Here is a 17,648-nt window from a genome sequence, read left to right on the forward strand (position 1 = left end):
AATAGCCTACTTTGCTTTTGAGGCAGATGACCGTGGCGTTACAATTAATCCGCAGAAGCCACTATGCAGAAGATGCTACCTTGTTCTTCAGATCAAGGGAGGTAATACTTCCAATTTAGCTAAGCAACTGAAAGATCGTCATCTGGATTTGTTTAAAGAATTCAAGGTGAGCCGTTCCAGAAGAGCAGCACCGATGCTAACATCTGGCATCATACAAAATAAATCACTGTTCGTTGTGGTCGCGGCGAAGTTCTGAATACATCCAAAGAATGCACTTTTTCTGTTTTTTAATCTGTCATACACGTTACTGTACAGGATGTTTGAGATGGTGGGCACTAGTGTTACAATGGCTTATGTTATGTACTTAGTTTAGGTTAGCTATGCTGTAGTTTTAACGTAAGCCTATAGCCTACCTTGGTTAGAAGGTAAAGTCATGTTCATCTTGTTAGCTGAATGGCTTAATTGCACTGTATTAGGTTGTGCTATGCTCTGTTGCACATGTTTTGTATGTCTTATGACATTTTGCTGTTTTTCCAAATATTTTTTATAAATAAGTAAATGTTTCAAGTTCAAGTACATACGTAATCTTAGAAAATCCTTTTTTTTTTACCATGGTATTGAAATTGGCATCGAGAATCGTGTTATTTTACTGGTATCGGCACCGACTACTGAATTTTTGGTATCGTGACACCCCTACGTGCAAGTAACATTTGGAGCATTAATTTGTATTGTTATACTAGCCAAATGTATTTAACTATGAATATTCTTATTTTTAACTTAGATGTATTACTCCCAGTCTGTCCCTGACTACTGCGTATTGAGCAAATTTAGATCGGTATTGTGCAACAATCGAGAGATGGGGACCCCCCCGAATATTGACGTGTATTTCACACACTGAGTGTTACCATTTAGTGCACTAATAGCTACAGAACATATACTATGCTGTGTAAACTGTACTGTATCACATAGCATTTCAGACACACAAACTTTTTAACTTTCAAACTTGAATGGCTCCCGGCTATAAGCCGCAGGGTCGAAAAATTTGAAAAAATATGCGGTTTACGGTCCGAAAATTACGGTTTAATAATAAAGTTCTGTGTAACTAATTACAAACAAAGTAATTATTTTGAACCCCCCCAGTCAGACACCGGGCAACCCCCCCCCCCCTCCACCACCAACAGAAATAGCTTGCTAATCTGTGGAAACACTGCTGTAGTAGGCTAATCTGGACTTCCCAAGAAACATATTTTTCTATGGCTCTGGTAGAACATAGGCTAACGTGAAACTAGTTGATGCTAGCTAGTGAATTAGCCGTGTTATCTGCCTCAGTCGGTAGCATGCTAAGAGTACTGTTAAGTGAATTTCACCAGTGCTAAACACGCTAACTCTCTTAACTTGTTGCAACCGGAGGGTTACTTTCTCCGCTGCGTAAAACCTGAGGGATTCCTGCACTTTCCATCTTTGACGAGACAAAAAAAACAATTTAAACTGCCAATACCGCATCAATGATATAACGGAAAATTAAAGAGGTATTGAAACCGTGACTTTTTCAAACCGCGGTATACCTTGAAAGCGGTAACCGGCCCATGCCTAGTCTCCAACCAATGAGAACCATGATACCAACTCTTTGATTTGACACTGAAACATCGAAACAAACCGAGGGCAACCACAAACCCACACCTTAATGTGACAGTACACATTTACCATCTTAAATAAACATCTAGCCTATATTTATTGAATAGGCCAAACTCAATGATATAAAACACCAAACTAAACCAATGTTTCATTAAATATTATGGTTACTAATAAGCTATTACAATATAAACTACTGTAAATAATAATCTTTAAGAGATCTCAAAACTTTGAAATGACATTGCAAATGTGGGCTCAAAGGTAATTTGCTCCCACAGCCAACTTATGATAAAATGCTGCTTACACACCCCGACCAGAATACAGTTCTTTGAATCCAGTCTGAATGCAAAATGTTGTAAATCAGCAGCTTAATAAAGATAGTGCTCAAATTTGACTGAAATAATCATGACCAATCATTAAGGTTGGATCGGCACTAAGGATCGAATTGCATTCAAACCAAATGCAATGACTGGACGGGTAACTTATCAAACTTCCTCCCAGCAGTAGTCAGGCAGTGCGTTCATGTGTTTTGGAGGAGTGGCTTTCAAGGGAGACGGTGGGATATTTTGGTTTTATTCCTTTCAAACCTATAAAATGGCTAGGGTCGCAAAACTTGCATATGCTAACTTTAAGGAAAATGCACGAAATATGCAACCGTAGAAGTGATTCACTGAAACAACACTTAACTTTCTTGGCCTTTTTAATCCATCACTCATGCCACTGCACGCCCTTAGGTCATGGCAGATTTTTTACTTCATACAGTGCCCATTTCTCAAGATAATTGTGCCACAAAAACCTTTAACACACAGAGATACTTGAGGCCAAATGTATCAGAATGCGTAAATTAATCCGTAAAAGTATGCATACAGACAAAACAGTTTTTTCTCAGATGTATGAACACTGCGTACGCAACCGATATCACACATTTGTCACAATGGATTCCACTGAACTTAATTTACTGATTTTCCCATTGGTGATGTCCTCCAAAAGCGCTAAAGCATTGCACACCGATTGCATAATCACATTTGGTGTAACTCATTTGTGGCCCAAATACAAAAAAATATTCTGGCTAAAATTTGATAATTGACATAATTTGTAGATAGCCTATACAACTTGCTCCCGTTGTAGACCAAGTAAAACTGTCATTTGTTATGCGTGCACTTTCTCTCTGCCTTTCGGTCACTTTGTCGCCGTATCACGTCAAAACATGGCGTGCGCATGGGTTCTAATTTGTGCAGAATGTACATAGATTCTCACGCCACATGTTCTTTCATAAATCTGAAACTGTGTAGAAACACCCATACACACATTTCTGCGCCCATTTTCATGCGTACACGCCTTTATACATTCGGCCCCTGGCATTGTAGTTAACTGTGGATGAGCTAGACAAGAGGCTGGGGCTTCTATAGAAATAGTCTCTGAATGAGCATGTGGGCCAAATCAGTCCCTTCTAGGCCAGTTTTTGATAATGGGGACATCTATATTTACATTCACATTTAGTCATTTAGCAGACGCTCTTATCCAGAGCGAATTACAGTAAGTACAGGGACATTCCCCGGGAGGCAAGTAGGGTTAAGTGCCTTGCCCAAGGACACAACATCATTTGACACGGCGGGGAATCGATCCAGTAACCTTCTGATTACTAGCCCAACTCCCTCACCGCTGCCATCTGACTCCGAACGATATAGGGTTAAAATATGTATATGAATACTGTTGGCACTGTTTAGCCTGGCTGCCAGCCCAACTTCTCCCCGCCCAAAAAAAAATTTGGTCGGGAAGTTGGGTCTGGAGGGTCTCGTATTGGGGACCAACTACAGAAAACCAGAATCTGGGCGAACCAATTAAATTGCCAGGGCGGGCTTTATACGATGATGGACAGATGATCAACAGTAACGTAATCACCCACGACACAAAAGAGCGCTTAAGTTGAATTTGTTTTGAACAAACATGGCTACCGCTGGAGATCTGGGATGTTATGATTCTGCCATCGAGTCTGTTTTAGAAGACATCGACAGCGCATTAAATTTGAAAGAGGAACAGAGAGACGCAATCAAGGCATTTGTCGATGGAAAATGTTTTTGCCGTCCTTCCTACGGGAATCGGTAAAAGTTTAATTTCTGTTTAAACTGTTGCTTTGATTGGTTGTAGATCTATTCAATTGAGCGAAGAGGCATTTGTTTTCCAGGCTCGTTTGAAACACGCCCTGTAATCAAAGCCCAACGGAGAGTTCTCAGACTCATATTCAGACTAGAATTATGAGTATGACAACGTCAGGCTAGGCACTGTTAGGGCTGGGCGATGAAAATAACTATCGTAGTAATGACTTCCCTCGATAAAGATATCGTAACATTAATTTATTTTCAATAATATCGATAGAGAATAATAAGGAACAGCAGTCCATTTAATTTCTGTGATGCAGCAGGAAGTTGGGGGGAAATGGTAGCCTAGCCTACGCTTACTAAAATATACTGAGCGAGTGGAGTAGCTAATGTTAACCGCGGAAAATTTGTCTTATTGCAATAAACAGTGGCAGCGATAGCCATGGAGAGGGAGCAACTTCCAATGAAGAAATTATTGATAAAAAAGGTTTGTCTTCAGTTATTTGGAAGTTGTTTGGATTTTTGAAATCCGACAAAGAACAGAGCAATGTTTGGTGCAAATTGGTGTACTGTACAGTAGTAAACAAACAGGTGGCTAGCTACCAAGTCTGGTAATACAACAAACTGCAAATTTGGACTTCTTGTTGACCTCGACCTACGGTCTCGGTTAACAAACGTTTTAACAAATCTCTGCTTACAAAGGTGTTGGTAGATCTGTTGAAAGTCCATGTTTGTTTTTTTATATAATATAACAACACGTAGGAAAATCCCAAATCAAACACGACGAATCTGGAGCAGACGCCATGTTGTCAACATCTCCAAGGTAACCGCTTGGTCGGTCACTTACGGTTTAGCGGATTTCTTAGAACTTCTCTGGACCAATAAGAACAGCGTATTGGTCCAGATATAATACTAATATCAGTGTTTCCCCTAGGATTTTTTTCCTAGGATTGCCCCCCCCCCCCGGCCAAAACAAAGTGCTAACCCTATATTTTGGAGCAGCTTAATGTAATAGTCTAATAGCTAATGTAATATTGCAAATTTTTTCGTCCTATTTCCCCTAAAGAAATACAATTAGCATACTTAAAGACACCTTACAGTATGTTCTAAATGGCATATATGCTGCCAATTAATAATTTACGTAACAAATTATTTTAAATGCAGTGGCCTAGCCTAGGCCACTTGGAAGCATGTACACTGTCTGCTTCATTTGATCTTGATAGGCTAAGCATTCTGTAGCAAATAATAACACTATACCCACTATTTATTCATTAAAACTAGGCTACTTAAGCATAATAATGCACCTAAAATACAAACGAGCTAGGGCAGCAATCGCTATCCAATCAACAGACGTGCAATTTCGCTAGCAGGGGAAGAATACAAACAACGAAAATCACCAGTTAACTTAATTTAAATTTGCAAGAACTATAGACTAATAAAATAACAGGCTTAAATGAACTGACAACATAAGTTATACGACTTTCGGTTCACAAGGACACACGCGCAAACTCAACTGCGCTGTGAAGTGCGTCTGTGCTATTCTCCGACATGCGCTCTAACATTCACGGCTGATAGACGGCCTAAAATTTTGTACAGCTCTAATTCTGTGGTGGACCGCCACGGTTAAGCAAGATGGTGGAAACACTGAATATATAAGAAACTTTTTTTTACCACCTGAAGCAAAATTACTCATTGGAACATGCAGAAAGTGTGAGTTTGCGCCAAGGTATTGATAGGTAGGCTATTGATAAAAAGCAAAGTTTTAAAAAGCTTAAGTTTCTTTACCCCAGGTACGTGCTCCCTGGCCGCAAACATTTCTCTCACACCGCTCTGCCTAAACTTTATGCCGAGTGTAGGGAAAAAGTTGAGGAGGAGACTTATTTAACTACTACTACAGATCTGTGGTCTATCGTTTAATTATCGTTATCAAATGTAAATAGAAATATCTATATCGATAATTTTTTACCCATATCGCCCAGCCCTAGGCACTGTACAAAAGCAGCTCAAGGTAGATTAATACAATGCTCTGTGCATTACTACAAAATGTGTACTCTTTCCAGTATGAACCATCGAACCTGTGCGTTTGCGTGGAAGATCCACTCTGAGCTTCATCGCTCCTCTGCTGCATCTAGGGTCATCTCTGCTTTCGTTTCCTGATGTTTCAGGCCTTACTACCAGCTTGCCATCAGAGGGGCTGTCAGATGTCAGTTCTTCGTTCTCACTGTCATCAGAGGTGTCTGTTTGGTTATGTCCAATGTGCTTACTTATTGTTGTAGGCTTCCTGTAAACATAGAGCATAAAATACATTTTGTAACAGAAATGAAGTATGTATGTATGCATGCAAACATGCATGTATATAGAGATTGTGTATGTAAATGTACCTCCTGGATCGGGATGAGGACCTAGTGGCCTCTTTGGAACTACCAGGCTGAAGGGAAAACAAGCAAAACCAAAGCTTTTGTTTAAGCATTAAAAAAGTTAAATGCGCACACACACACGCACAGAAAAAGAATACAGAATGTGTTCTAAAGTATTTTAAGAATGTTTGGTATATGGACGAGCATCCGATAGTATTAATGCCTTTGCTTTTACTTGGCTTCTGTACTATTAACACTTTATATGTCGCTTTCAATACAAGTGTCTGATAAATTAATACAATGCTCATGTACAATGCTAACAGTCATAGTTCAGTGTTTCCCACACATAGACTAATTTGTGGGGGTGCGCCACAGAATCAACACCGGCCGCCACATATTGCGTTTCGTGAAAAAAATTTTTTATCGCTATTTAGGTTAAAACACGCAGCATATTCGTTCAGCTGCATTTCCTTTCCCCTGCCCTCCCTCCGTCTCTCTGTCACTCATGCGTCTTTCTCACATATGCACAGTCACAACGTCAGCACACGTTAGCAACAATGCATACATACACCGTCTAGTAAGACCGACAGCTATATCAGCGAGCTTTCAGCATTAGTGCCGTAGCTAAAAGTCGAGGAAAGTTGAGGCTACTTTTCGCTAGGTACCTTACTCGAAGGTTCCCCTTCGTTCTTTTGGTGAGAAGTTTCAGGAGCTAGCTACTTACCCGGCGTCCTGGAGCCGACCAGTTAAATAGTTGTTTAGCACTAGCGTGGCTACATGCATAATGCAGAAATGATATATTAGTTGTTGTTAATTTTGTGAAGGTGTGAATCATTTAGGACTAATATTTAATGTAACAAATTATTAACAAGTTAACTGTGTAACGAAGTATTAACAAAGGAATTATTACGACTATCCCCCCCCCCCCCCCGGGTCTGACAACCCCCTCTCCGCCACAACTAGATTTCTAATCTGTGGGAAACACTGTAGTTTATGGAATCACATTTAAAAACATCTCTTAACAGCCCTGAAGAACTGCAAAATGATACTTTCATAATTTCCAACCAGTTCATTCCCAGCATAATTGAAGACATAACCAGTATTGCAGAGATGGAGAAGAACATTGAGCTTTGTCGTTCAGTTTGACATGACACAACTTCCGAAATTTACAGAGACTGAAACATAACAAATGCAGCATGGAAAAGTGTAGCCATGCAAGCAAATATGCCAGGTTGGTTACAATTGTGAAATGTTTATTGTAGGCCAACAGAATCGAGTCTTCAGCCATGTAATAATTTGTTATACAGTGTTTCCCACACAGACTAATTTGTGGCGGTGCGCCACAGAATCAACACCGGCCGCCACACATTGCGTTTCGTAAAACATTTTTTTTTATCGCTATTTAGGTTAAAACACGCAGCATATTCGTTCAGCTGCATTTCCTTTCCCCTGCTCTCCCTCCGTCTCTCTGTCACTCATGCGTCTTTCTCACATATGCACACAGTCACAACGTCAGCAACAATGCATACATATGTCATTCTAGTAAGACCGACACCTGTATCAGCGAGCCTTCAGCATTAGTGCCGTAGCTAAAAGTCGAGGAAAGTTGAGGCTACTTTTCGCTAGGTAACTTACTCACATTTACATTTAGTCATTTAGCAGACGCTCTTATCCAGAGCGACTTACAGTACTCAAAGTTTCCCCTTTGTTCTTTTGGTGAGAAGTCTCAAGAGCTAGCTACTTACCCGGCGTCATGGAGCCGACCAGTTAAATAGTTGTTTAGCACTAGCGTTGCTACATGCATATTGCAGAAATGATATGTTAGTTGTTGTTAATTTTGTGAAGGTGTGAATCATTTTGGATTAATATTTAATGTAACAAATTATTAACAAATTAACTGTGTAACGAATTATTAACGAAGGAATTATTACGACCCCCCCCCCGCCACAATTAGATTTCTAGTCTGTGGGAAACCCTGGAATTATTTCGAACCCCCCCTCCCGGTCTGACATGAAACAACTCCCCCCCTGCCACAAATAGATTTCTAATCTGTGGGAAACACTGTTATAGTTAGCTCATTAAAAATACTGAAGTTTTCTTGGGATCCCAAAAAGGTACTGTTGAAAGCAACATATTAGCACTTCTTTCAAATTTCCGTTACGTCTTGCATGAAGTATAGCGCTCTAGACTTGTCCATGTTTGTAATTGGCCATATTTTGCAAATACGCCCCTATTTCTTCAAACGAGCTCATCACTCAATTGGGGAAACGTAGGTTGTTAACAACCCTCTACGGACAAAATGAAGCTTGAGTCTCGATTGGCTAGTAAAGTTTTTATTTTACTCGCCAGACTTTTTACATGAAATGCATGAACAATGCAACTGGAAAATAAAGTACATTATCTGTCTGAATTAGTCTTTATGTTGCTGGAATTGAAGGTTGTTTGCATCCATCTCTTTGTGCATGACGAGTGACAAAGTCAATCTTTTTGTGAGAGAAAGCGACAGAGGCAGTGTAGCATTTTACCTTCCCTAGCGACAAAAAATCGTATCTAGCGACGAGCAATAAATTTAGCGACTTTGCGTTACTTTGGCAATCTCCGTTATTCATTATTGAGCAGCAGGAAAATAATTGTGCGTCTTGTCATAGCAGCCAATCATGTTAACTTGCAGTCAAGCAACGGTGCATCATTGAAATCTGCGCTAAACTTATTATTTGCCTCTAACTCAAGGCTGATTTATACTTCTGCGTCTCCGTTAATGGACAGACGCAATTTTATAAGTTTTATAATTTTTATAATTTTGTAATTTTGTGAAGGTGTGAATCATTTAGGATTAATATTTAATGTAACAAATTATTAACAAATTAACTGTGTAACGAATTATTAACGAAGGAATTATTACGACGACCCCCCCCCCCCCCCGGTATGACAACCCCCACACCCCTCCCCGCCACAACTAGATTTCTAATCTGTGGGAAACACTGTCCCATGTTTCAGTTTTTTGGAAAACGGAGAACCCTAAATCGGCCTTTAGTGAAGCAAGATAACGAGAATTTAGCCCGGGCGTGTTGAACTTGCTTCGTAGTAGGCAGTGATTACATTTGCGTTATTTCACCTATTTGCTCCTCCGTGTGGTGCTGGGAAAAGAATTTACTCCCTTGCATATACTGTGCTAGCTGTGTCATGCTAGCTAGTTTCATTTTGACTGGCTCATCCACAATTCACAGAAAAGCTAAAATAGTTTCTCTTGCTAGGCTACCTGTTCACACTCCTAGGTATCTCACAGTGCCTTGCAGGTCCTGTCAAGTGTTTTTCATTGAATGGGAGGCAAACATTAGGTCTACCACTCCCCCTGAATAAATCCTAGGCAAAACACTGAAATATATTGTGGTACGGGCAAAGATTGAACAGTGAGTAAAAACTAGTACAAAGGAAAGAGTAAGAAAAATATGTATACATTTCAAAAATCTATACACTAGGCTAAATAAATAATAACAACAACAAGAACATAGTAGTAACTGCAATTAAATCATCTGTGTGTGTTGTGAAAAAACTAACAGACTAACCTCTTCCATCATTTGGTCTGTTTCAGCTGAAGCTTTACTCATTTTACCTGCAAATAAGGACAGAAAATACATATTAAGATTTGCAATGCCAAGATATGTACCATTTATTGATATCTCAATGGTAAACTACAATGAATAGCATCACAAGTCTAACTAGTTCTTTGTCAAAGATCTGGTAAAATCATAATCTGAGTCCCCAAGTCTGGAGTTGAACAAGTTCTGACTAGTCATTAGGTGGGATGTCAACACAAAATTGCAGCACGATGTTCTGTTCTCTGTGCTGTTGTGTATTAAAATATTTTGTCGGAGAAAAGTAGACAGCTAGCTGTAAAAACTGCTATAATCCAGCAGTTTGCTAATTTTTCAATGGTGTCTGTTAGCTAGTCCAGCACATGCACCGCTAAAACCACCCTAACTGGCTGAAGACAAACGTTTTTAATAATAACATTCAAATAGATATTTAACGATAAGTAAGTGCGTGCACAAGACAGCAAGTCCCCATGTCTTTATCAACAAGCGTACCTGTGCCCAATTTTCGAAGTACAAGTAGCTAGCTAAGACACTAGTTTATCTACCACTCCTTTTCACATTGGCAAAGCAGTACAGGAAGCTAACTAGCTAATTCTACAAACTCGGGAGGTTAACATGCACGCGATGCAGTGAGACGTTGCCCTGGCAACCTTGCAACCCCAGCGCATGCCGCATGCACAGGCATGCATGGAAATGCTTGCATCAACCCATCCCTTATATTAAAATAAAGTATATCCGATTTGGCAAACCAATCGTTCGCGCTAACAATTGAGAATGCTACGCCTCAAACATTCGAACATTTCCACGAAGTAGTTAGGCTTATTATAGATTGGAAATATATTCGAATGGAAGTCAATCAAGCTCTGAGAGTTAGCCTACCCATATAGCTACTTAACTGGGTACACAGTTACAATAATAATTACATACGTATAGTGCTAGACTTGAAATACATAGCCAGGCTAGCTAGCATTAGCGACCATTGCCGGCAATAGACTGGTATTAGCCTCAAGCTAGCCAAATGCTAGCAATGCATCGATTGCAAGAAGAAAAAACGCTACTGTACACACAGTTCATACCTGCTATATTCTGTCGTCATGTCGTATTTAACAAAAATAGTCGCCTTGTTTCAGAAATGTGATTTGTCCAACTAATCTTAAGCATTGATGTTGCAATTTTTTTAGATTTTTCCATCCAGTCAGTAATGTCTACAGACAAAGCAAGTGCGCCATCTTGCCGGATGGCAGAAGTTGCACTAAAATGGCGCGTATCTCCTACTGCTGCTATTTGGTCATGTTTTTTTTGCTGCGACCAGCAGCTCTATAGCTCTCTCTGTCGGTGCACCCCTTACGGTATGAATCAGACGATTTATTTGATGAAAACCCTCCCCCAATTCACTAATTTGAATCTAGTAGTGGGGCACCTTCTGTCCCAGTTGGTCAGAAGGTTAGACTCAGATATTTATTGTGATTTATATTGTTATAAATGGTAGTAGGTCATATAAACCAATCCTTCGATCGTGATTTATGTTAATCCATTCGTGTTTATAAATCCCGTGATCAGAATCAGGTTTATTCGCCATGTAGCCTACACAAACACAGACAATAAACATATACGGATTTTATGTTAAGTAAAACAAAACAAAAAGTACAATAGTTAAACTAATTCTAAAAACTAAACAATTTAAAAATAAAACAATTTTAAAAATAAAATATTGTAGCGACCCGCACAGATATATGTGTGTGACATGTTGGGATGTTGAGTTTTGTGGCCATTGTTCAGTGTTTGCGGGGTCTAACATGCCGATCAACCTGCTATCTGCCAATCACAGGAATGCACAGAATGTTCGGTTGCAGGGCATCCTGGTGGTTGGTGGAGGGACATTGGAGGGGGGTTGGGCTAAAGGGATGGGGCATTGTTAGGACCAGGTTTAACCTTTTTAGCTGTCTCTTACGCCTGGGTTTCAAGAGAGCTGGTCGCGATTGTTCTGTGTGTCCTAATACGAGTACGAGTCTGCTAGTTGATTTGGCGTAGGCTACGGCCAAACAGTAGCCTTTGTTAACTTGATTAAACGATATAGATTCTGTAACGTCATTGCATGCCTGTTGCTTTCGAAGCGAGGCTGGTCATTACATTGGTGTCAGAAGTAAAAACGTAGGGAAAGTTAGTCAGCTAGCTAGCTGACTTATGTGGCTAGCTGCCGTGGCCGAACAGGAGTTGATTATGCTTCGAGGGACTCCGAAGGTGAAAGTGGAGGACGATTACGGCCAAGGAGGTGCGTGTGCATGGACGTCGGAGGATATGGCTGAGAAGATCGCCGGGGCGTCGGAAATCAGAGGCCGCTTGAGGGAAGACGTTAGGACGATGGCAGCTGAGGAAGGCATGGGTACTTCTTCAACTGTGCTTCGCGCGGATTCTGGTGGGCGGACCAAAGTGGTGATGTCGACGTTTCGGCGGGACGAGGAATCTGGGGCTCGGATGGTAAACAAACATGGCGGCGCCCAGTCCCCACTATCTTCCGTGTGTCAAGACCCCAAAGTATTCAGGTAAAGCGGATTGGGAAGCTTTTCATGCTCAGTTTGAACTGTTGGCTCATTTTCGGGGGTGGTCAGATGAAGATAGGGCACTGCAGTTGGCTCTATGCCTCACGGATGATGCTCTGTCTTGTTTGCTATTGCTTAGCCCCGAGGACAGACATGACTATGGCGCTTTAGTTGGAGCCCTGAAAAGGCGCTATGGACAGTGTGTACAGCCTGGGCTGCTGCGCTCCGAACTGAGTGGTAGACGCAGGCAGCCTGGAGAGTCTCTGCGGGTGCTGGCTAATGACATTGAGAGCCTCTCTCGTCGGGCATATGCTCACATTCCCCCCTCCGTGCAGAACGAGCTGGCACGCGACCAGTTCATACAGGCGCTCTCTCCTACGGAGCTACGCATTCAGACCCAGCTGGCTCATCCTGAGTCACTGCAGGTAGCCTTGGAGATGGCTTTGGAGAGGGAACTGGTGGGGGCTGGGGCTTCAGCTGGGGCTGTGATGGGGTTGCAGGGGGACATACCCTCTGTGCGGGCTGGTGGTCAGAGCAGCCCAGAGCCGAAAAAGCCTGCATGGGTGGCTGAGTTGACAGAGCTGATTCGGGCTGTGTCACTACAGGCGGCGCAAAACACACGCCCGGGTCCCAGGGTCTGCTGGGGTTGTGGCCAGCCAGGTCACCTGCGGCGGGATTGCCCCATGTCCCCCAGAGCTCCGGGAAACAGCTCGGGGTCCACATAAACCGGGTGGTGGGGACCCCTGGCTTCCTTTACCGACCACCATCATCTTCGGGAGAGGCCCTCCGGGGAAGCGAGGCTTCACTTTCCCCAGAAGCAGACGAGGGCGAGCGGATGGAGCCTGTTGTTGTGGTGGGCCGGACCTGTGTTGGGGACTTTTGTCATGTCCCTGTCACGGTGGAGGGGGTGCCCTGCTCTGCCTTGGTGGACTCTGGGTCTACGGTTACCCTGGTGAGGCCAGACATTGTGCCAGGTTGGACTCAGTTTGAGCCCACAACTGTACAACTCCGCACAGTCACAGGTGAGCTAGCAACCATGAAAGGGAAGGGAGTGATGACTCTGACAGTAGGGGGCAGGTCTGTGCATCATCCTGTGTGGGTAGCGCCTGTGCAGGACCCTTGTATCCTGGGATTGGACTTTCTTAGGGCTACAGGCTGCCAGTTAGACCTACATAGGGGCACACTGAGCTTTCAAGGAGGGCCAGAAGTCACCATGGCTCCCCCTAATGTTACATTCACTCAATCCATTGAACCCTTCACTCCAACGGTTGAAGCAGCAGAGACTCATGGCTGCCCCCGCCCCCCTTCGTCTGTGTGTGACTGTTCCCCTACTCCCCTGGCACCGACGGCTTTGTGTTACGTCCCTCCAGCTGCCTCCAAGACACATCCCTTGGTGAGCCTGGGCTGCGCCCCCCAAGCCCAGCTATCCAAAAGGGGTAAGGAGGGGACACAGTCTGCAGTGAGGAAAATATGGGAGAGGAACTGTTTTGGTCTCGACCCCGAGCAGCAGGAAGATTGCAGCAAGATGCAACCCCGCCGTATTCCGCTGGCACGCCAGGAGGCGGCAGACAAGGCTGTGTTGGAGATGCAGCAGACGGGTTTCATAGAACCCTCTGACAGCCCCTGGGCGGCACCAGTCATCATGGTTCCTAAGAAGGGAGGCAAGCTGAGGTTCTGTGCGTACTACAGGACTATGAGGTAACAAGGAAGGATTCACATCCCTTACCTCGTATTGATGAGTCACTGGACCTGGTTAGGGGGTCTTCCTGGTTCTCCTCACTGGACCTCCGCAGTGGTTACTGGCAGGTGCCTCTGTCCCCAGAGGCCAGAGCCAAAACTGCGTTCTCCACCCACAGAGGACACTGGCAGTTCACAGTCCTGTGTTTCGGCCTGTGCAACGCGCCAGCTACGTTTGAGCGTTTGATGGACAGGGTGCTAGATGGCATTCCCTGACAGCAGTGTCTAGTTTACCTGGATGACATCCTGGCCCATGGCAGCTCTTTCCAGTCAGCCCTGGGGGCGCTACGGTGTGTGCTGAAGCGGGTGGCTGGCGCAGGTCTGAAGCTCCACCCTGAGAAGTGCCACTTCAGGAGGAGGGAGGTGTGCTTCTTGGGCCATCAGGTGGGGAAGGAGGGGATCAGCACCATGGAAGACAAGGTGGGGGATGTCCGAAACTGGCCCATCCCCACCGACCAGCGACAGCTGAAGAGCTTCTTGGGCCTGGCCTCTTACTACAGGAGGTTTGTACGGGGCTTCTCAAGCATCGCTGCTCCCCTGAACCGCCTGCTTCCAAAGGACAAGGCCTTCACTTGGACAATGGAGTGTGACAAGGCCTTCAACGCCCTCAAACAGGCACTGAGCGGGGCCCCCGTGCTCGCCCCCCCTGACCTCACCTTGCCCTTTATCCTGGACACAGACGCGAGCAATGTGGGCATGGGTGGGGTGCTGGCCCAGGTGGGGCCAGAGGGGGAGAGAGTGGTGGCGTACTTCAGTAAAACCTTTGACAAACACGAGCGAGGCTACTGTGTCACCCGGAGGGAGCTCTTGGCTGTGGTGGCTTCTGTCAGACACTTCAAGTACTACCTGGGTGGCCTGCCCTTTACTGCTAGGACTGATCACTCTGCTCTCCAGTGGCTCATGTCTTTCAGAGAGCCAGAGGGTCAGGTGGCTCGCTGTTTGGAAGAGCTTCAGCCGTATGACTTCACAGTGGTGCAAAGGGCAGGGGCACGCCACTCCAACGCCGACGCCATGTCCCGCAGGCCCTGTACTGCCGACGGTTGCCGCCACTGTGAGCGGAGAGAGGAACGGGAGAGGGAGCTGTGTGCAGAGGAGGGGTCTCTGCCAAAGAGTGTCGGGTGAGCGGGCCTGTCAGCTGTGAGCTGCAGACTGTCGATGTGGCTGCATGGGGGGAACAGCAGGGACGGGATGCAGACCTACAGCCAGTGCTACAGTGGGTAGAGGCACAGGTGAGGCCACCATGAGAGGAAGTAACAGCGCTCTCACTTGCAACCAAAGGGTTGTGGTCAAAGTTTGAGAGACTGCGGCTGGCGGATGGCGTGCTCCAGCGGGCATGGAAAGAGTCAGCTACAGGGGAGGAGAGGTGGCAGGTGGTGGTCCCAAAAGCGTTGCGGGAGGCTGTGCTCCAGAGTACTCATGGAGGGGTGGGGACTGGACACTTTGGAGTCACAAAAACACTCCGCCGCCTCCGTCAGGGCTTTTACTGGGGGTAGCACAAGAGGGATGTTGAGGACTTTTACCGCCGCTGTGACAACTGCACAGCGAGAAAGGGCCCCACAGGCCGCTCTCACGCTCAGCTCTAACAGTTCCAAGTGGGGGCTCCCATGGAGAGGCTGGGAGTGGATGTAGTTGGGCCGTTCCCCACCACAGACAGTGGAAACCGCTGGGTGCTCACGGCTATGGACTATTTCACAAAATGGCCCGAGGCCTATGCTCTGCCTGACCAGGAGGCAGAGACAATCGTCGACGCCCTGACAGAGGGGATGTTCAGCAGGTTTGGAGCTGCAGAGGCGATCCACAGCGACCAAGGCAGAAACTTTGAGTCCCGTGTGTTCGCCACCATGTGTGAGAGGCTGGGTATGCACAAGACCCGCACTACTCCTCTCCATCCTCAAAGTGATGGCCTCGTGGAACGCTTCAACAAAACGTTGGGACAGCAACTGGCCATCGTTTCTGCCAAACACCAGCGTGACTGGGACAAGCACCTGCTTATGGTCCTCATGGCATGCCGCTCCGCTGTCCAAGACTCCATCTCCTGCACGCCTGCCCTCCTCATGCTAGGGAGAGAGATCTGCACCCCTGCGGAGATGGCGTTTGGTCGGCCCCTGGATAGCCCTCCTGTTCCCCCGGGACTGGAATATGCCCGGAGACTCCAGGACCGGCTGGAGACAGCCCACACCTTCGCCAGGGGGCAACTGGTGAATGCAGGCGTGAGGCAGAAGAGGAACTACGACGTGCACAACCGGGGTAGGCACTTTGTGGCTGGGGAGCTGGTCTGGGTTTACAGTCCCCTTAGGAAAAAGGGCAGATGCCCCAAGTTGGACAGTCACTGGGTGGGACCCTGCAGCGTCCTGGAGAGGGTAGGGGAGGTGGTTTACTGGGTGCAGCTTCCTCCTAGGGGGAGAAAGGTGACACTGCACCGGGACAGGTTAGCCCCATACAGAGGGGCCTCTTCACCCCAAACCCCAGGGACCCCCACAATTCCCTCTCTGGCCATGACACTCCCCAGGCACCCACCCCCAAGCGCCACAGACCAGGCTCCAAACGGCCCACGCCCCCTGTCTCCCTCCCTGTGTCCCTCCCTGTGTCCCCGTGTGGTACCCCGGAGCCATGGACGGTATTCCCCGTTCCTGCTTCTTTGTCCCCCACATCCCTACTCTTGTCCCCTGGTTCTCAGAGGGTCAGCCCTCTGCCACGGGTGGAGCCTCCTGTTCCACATCTGGACACTCTGCAACCTTCACGGTCACGCATGCGAAGGAGACCTCTGGGTCGCTTCAGAAACTTTGTTTGTTCCCTCGGGGACGAGGGACTTTGTAGCGACCCGCACAGATATATGTGTGTGACATGTTGAGCTGTTGAGTTTTGTGGCCATTGTTCAGTGGTCGCGGGGTCTAACATGTCGATCAACCTGCTATCTGCCAATCACAGGAATGCACAGAATGTTCAGTTGCAGGGCATCCTGGTGGTTGGTGAAGGGACATGGGAGGGGGGTTGGGCTGAAGGGATGGGGCATTGTTAGGACCAGGTTTAACCTTTTTAGCTGTTTCTTATGCCTGGGTTTCAAGAGAGCTGGTCGCGATTGTTCTGTGTGTCCTAATACGAGTACGAGTCTGCTAGTTAATTTGGCGTAGGCTACGGCCAAACAGTAGCCTTTGTTAACTTGAATAAACGATATAGATTCTGTAACGTCATTGCATGCCTGTTGCTTTCGGACCAAGGCTGGTCATTACAATATATACAAAAATAGAAATAAGAATTTGAATGAGCAGCATGGGCAAAAGGTGGCTTGTGCGTAGTGCATAGTTAATGTCAGTGGGGGTTGTTGGCCTTGTAGAAGAGGCTAGTAGCAGATGGAAAGAAACTATTCTTATGGCGTGAGGTTTTAGTCCTGATGGACCGCAGCCTTCTGCCAGAGGGGAGTAACTGGAACAGGGCGTGTCCAGGATGGGAGGGGTCGGCCACAATCTTCCTCGCTCGCTTCAGGGTCCTCGAGGTGTGCACGTCCTCGAGGGTAGGCAGATTGCAGCCAATCACCTTCTCAGCAGTGCTGATGATACGCTGCAGTCTGCTCTTGTCCTTGACAGTGGCAGCAACATACCAGATGGTGATGGAGGAGGTGAGGATGGACTCAATGATGGCTTTGTAAAAGTGCACCATCATTGTCATTGGCAGGTTGAATTTCTTCAG

At 45.7% G+C, this 17,648-nt stretch overlaps 1 protein-coding gene across 4 annotated transcripts in view; it reads right to left on the reverse strand.

Annotated features, from left to right (window-relative positions):
• atrx (ATRX chromatin remodeler) overlaps positions 1 to 10,954 on the reverse strand; it is a 98,677-nt gene extending 87,723 nt beyond the window's left edge. Inside the window, exons 1-4 of one of the 4 annotated variants that reach the window (XM_047017770.1) lie at positions 10,761 to 10,954; positions 9,655 to 9,701; positions 6,113 to 6,159; positions 5,807 to 6,012 (exon numbers count right to left, since the gene is read on the reverse strand). In XM_047017770.1, the coding sequence (XP_046873726.1) occupies positions 5,807 to 6,012; positions 6,113 to 6,159; positions 9,655 to 9,696 (295 nt within the window). In that variant the 5' untranslated portion in view covers positions 9,697 to 9,701; positions 10,761 to 10,954. Of the gene's footprint in view, positions 1 to 5,806; positions 6,013 to 6,112; positions 6,160 to 9,654; positions 9,702 to 10,176; positions 10,218 to 10,760 lie in introns of those variants that run through there. The other 3 variants (XM_047017773.1, XM_047017774.1, XM_047017771.1) reach the window with 3 other exon arrangements.
• Between the last annotated feature and the right edge of the window lie 6,694 nt (positions 10,955 to 17,648).

Source organism: Hypomesus transpacificus, unplaced genomic scaffold (genome assembly GCF_021917145.1).
Source record: "Hypomesus transpacificus isolate Combined female unplaced genomic scaffold, fHypTra1 scaffold_64, whole genome shotgun sequence".
NCBI lineage: Eukaryota > Metazoa > Chordata > Actinopteri > Osmeriformes > Osmeridae > Hypomesus > Hypomesus transpacificus.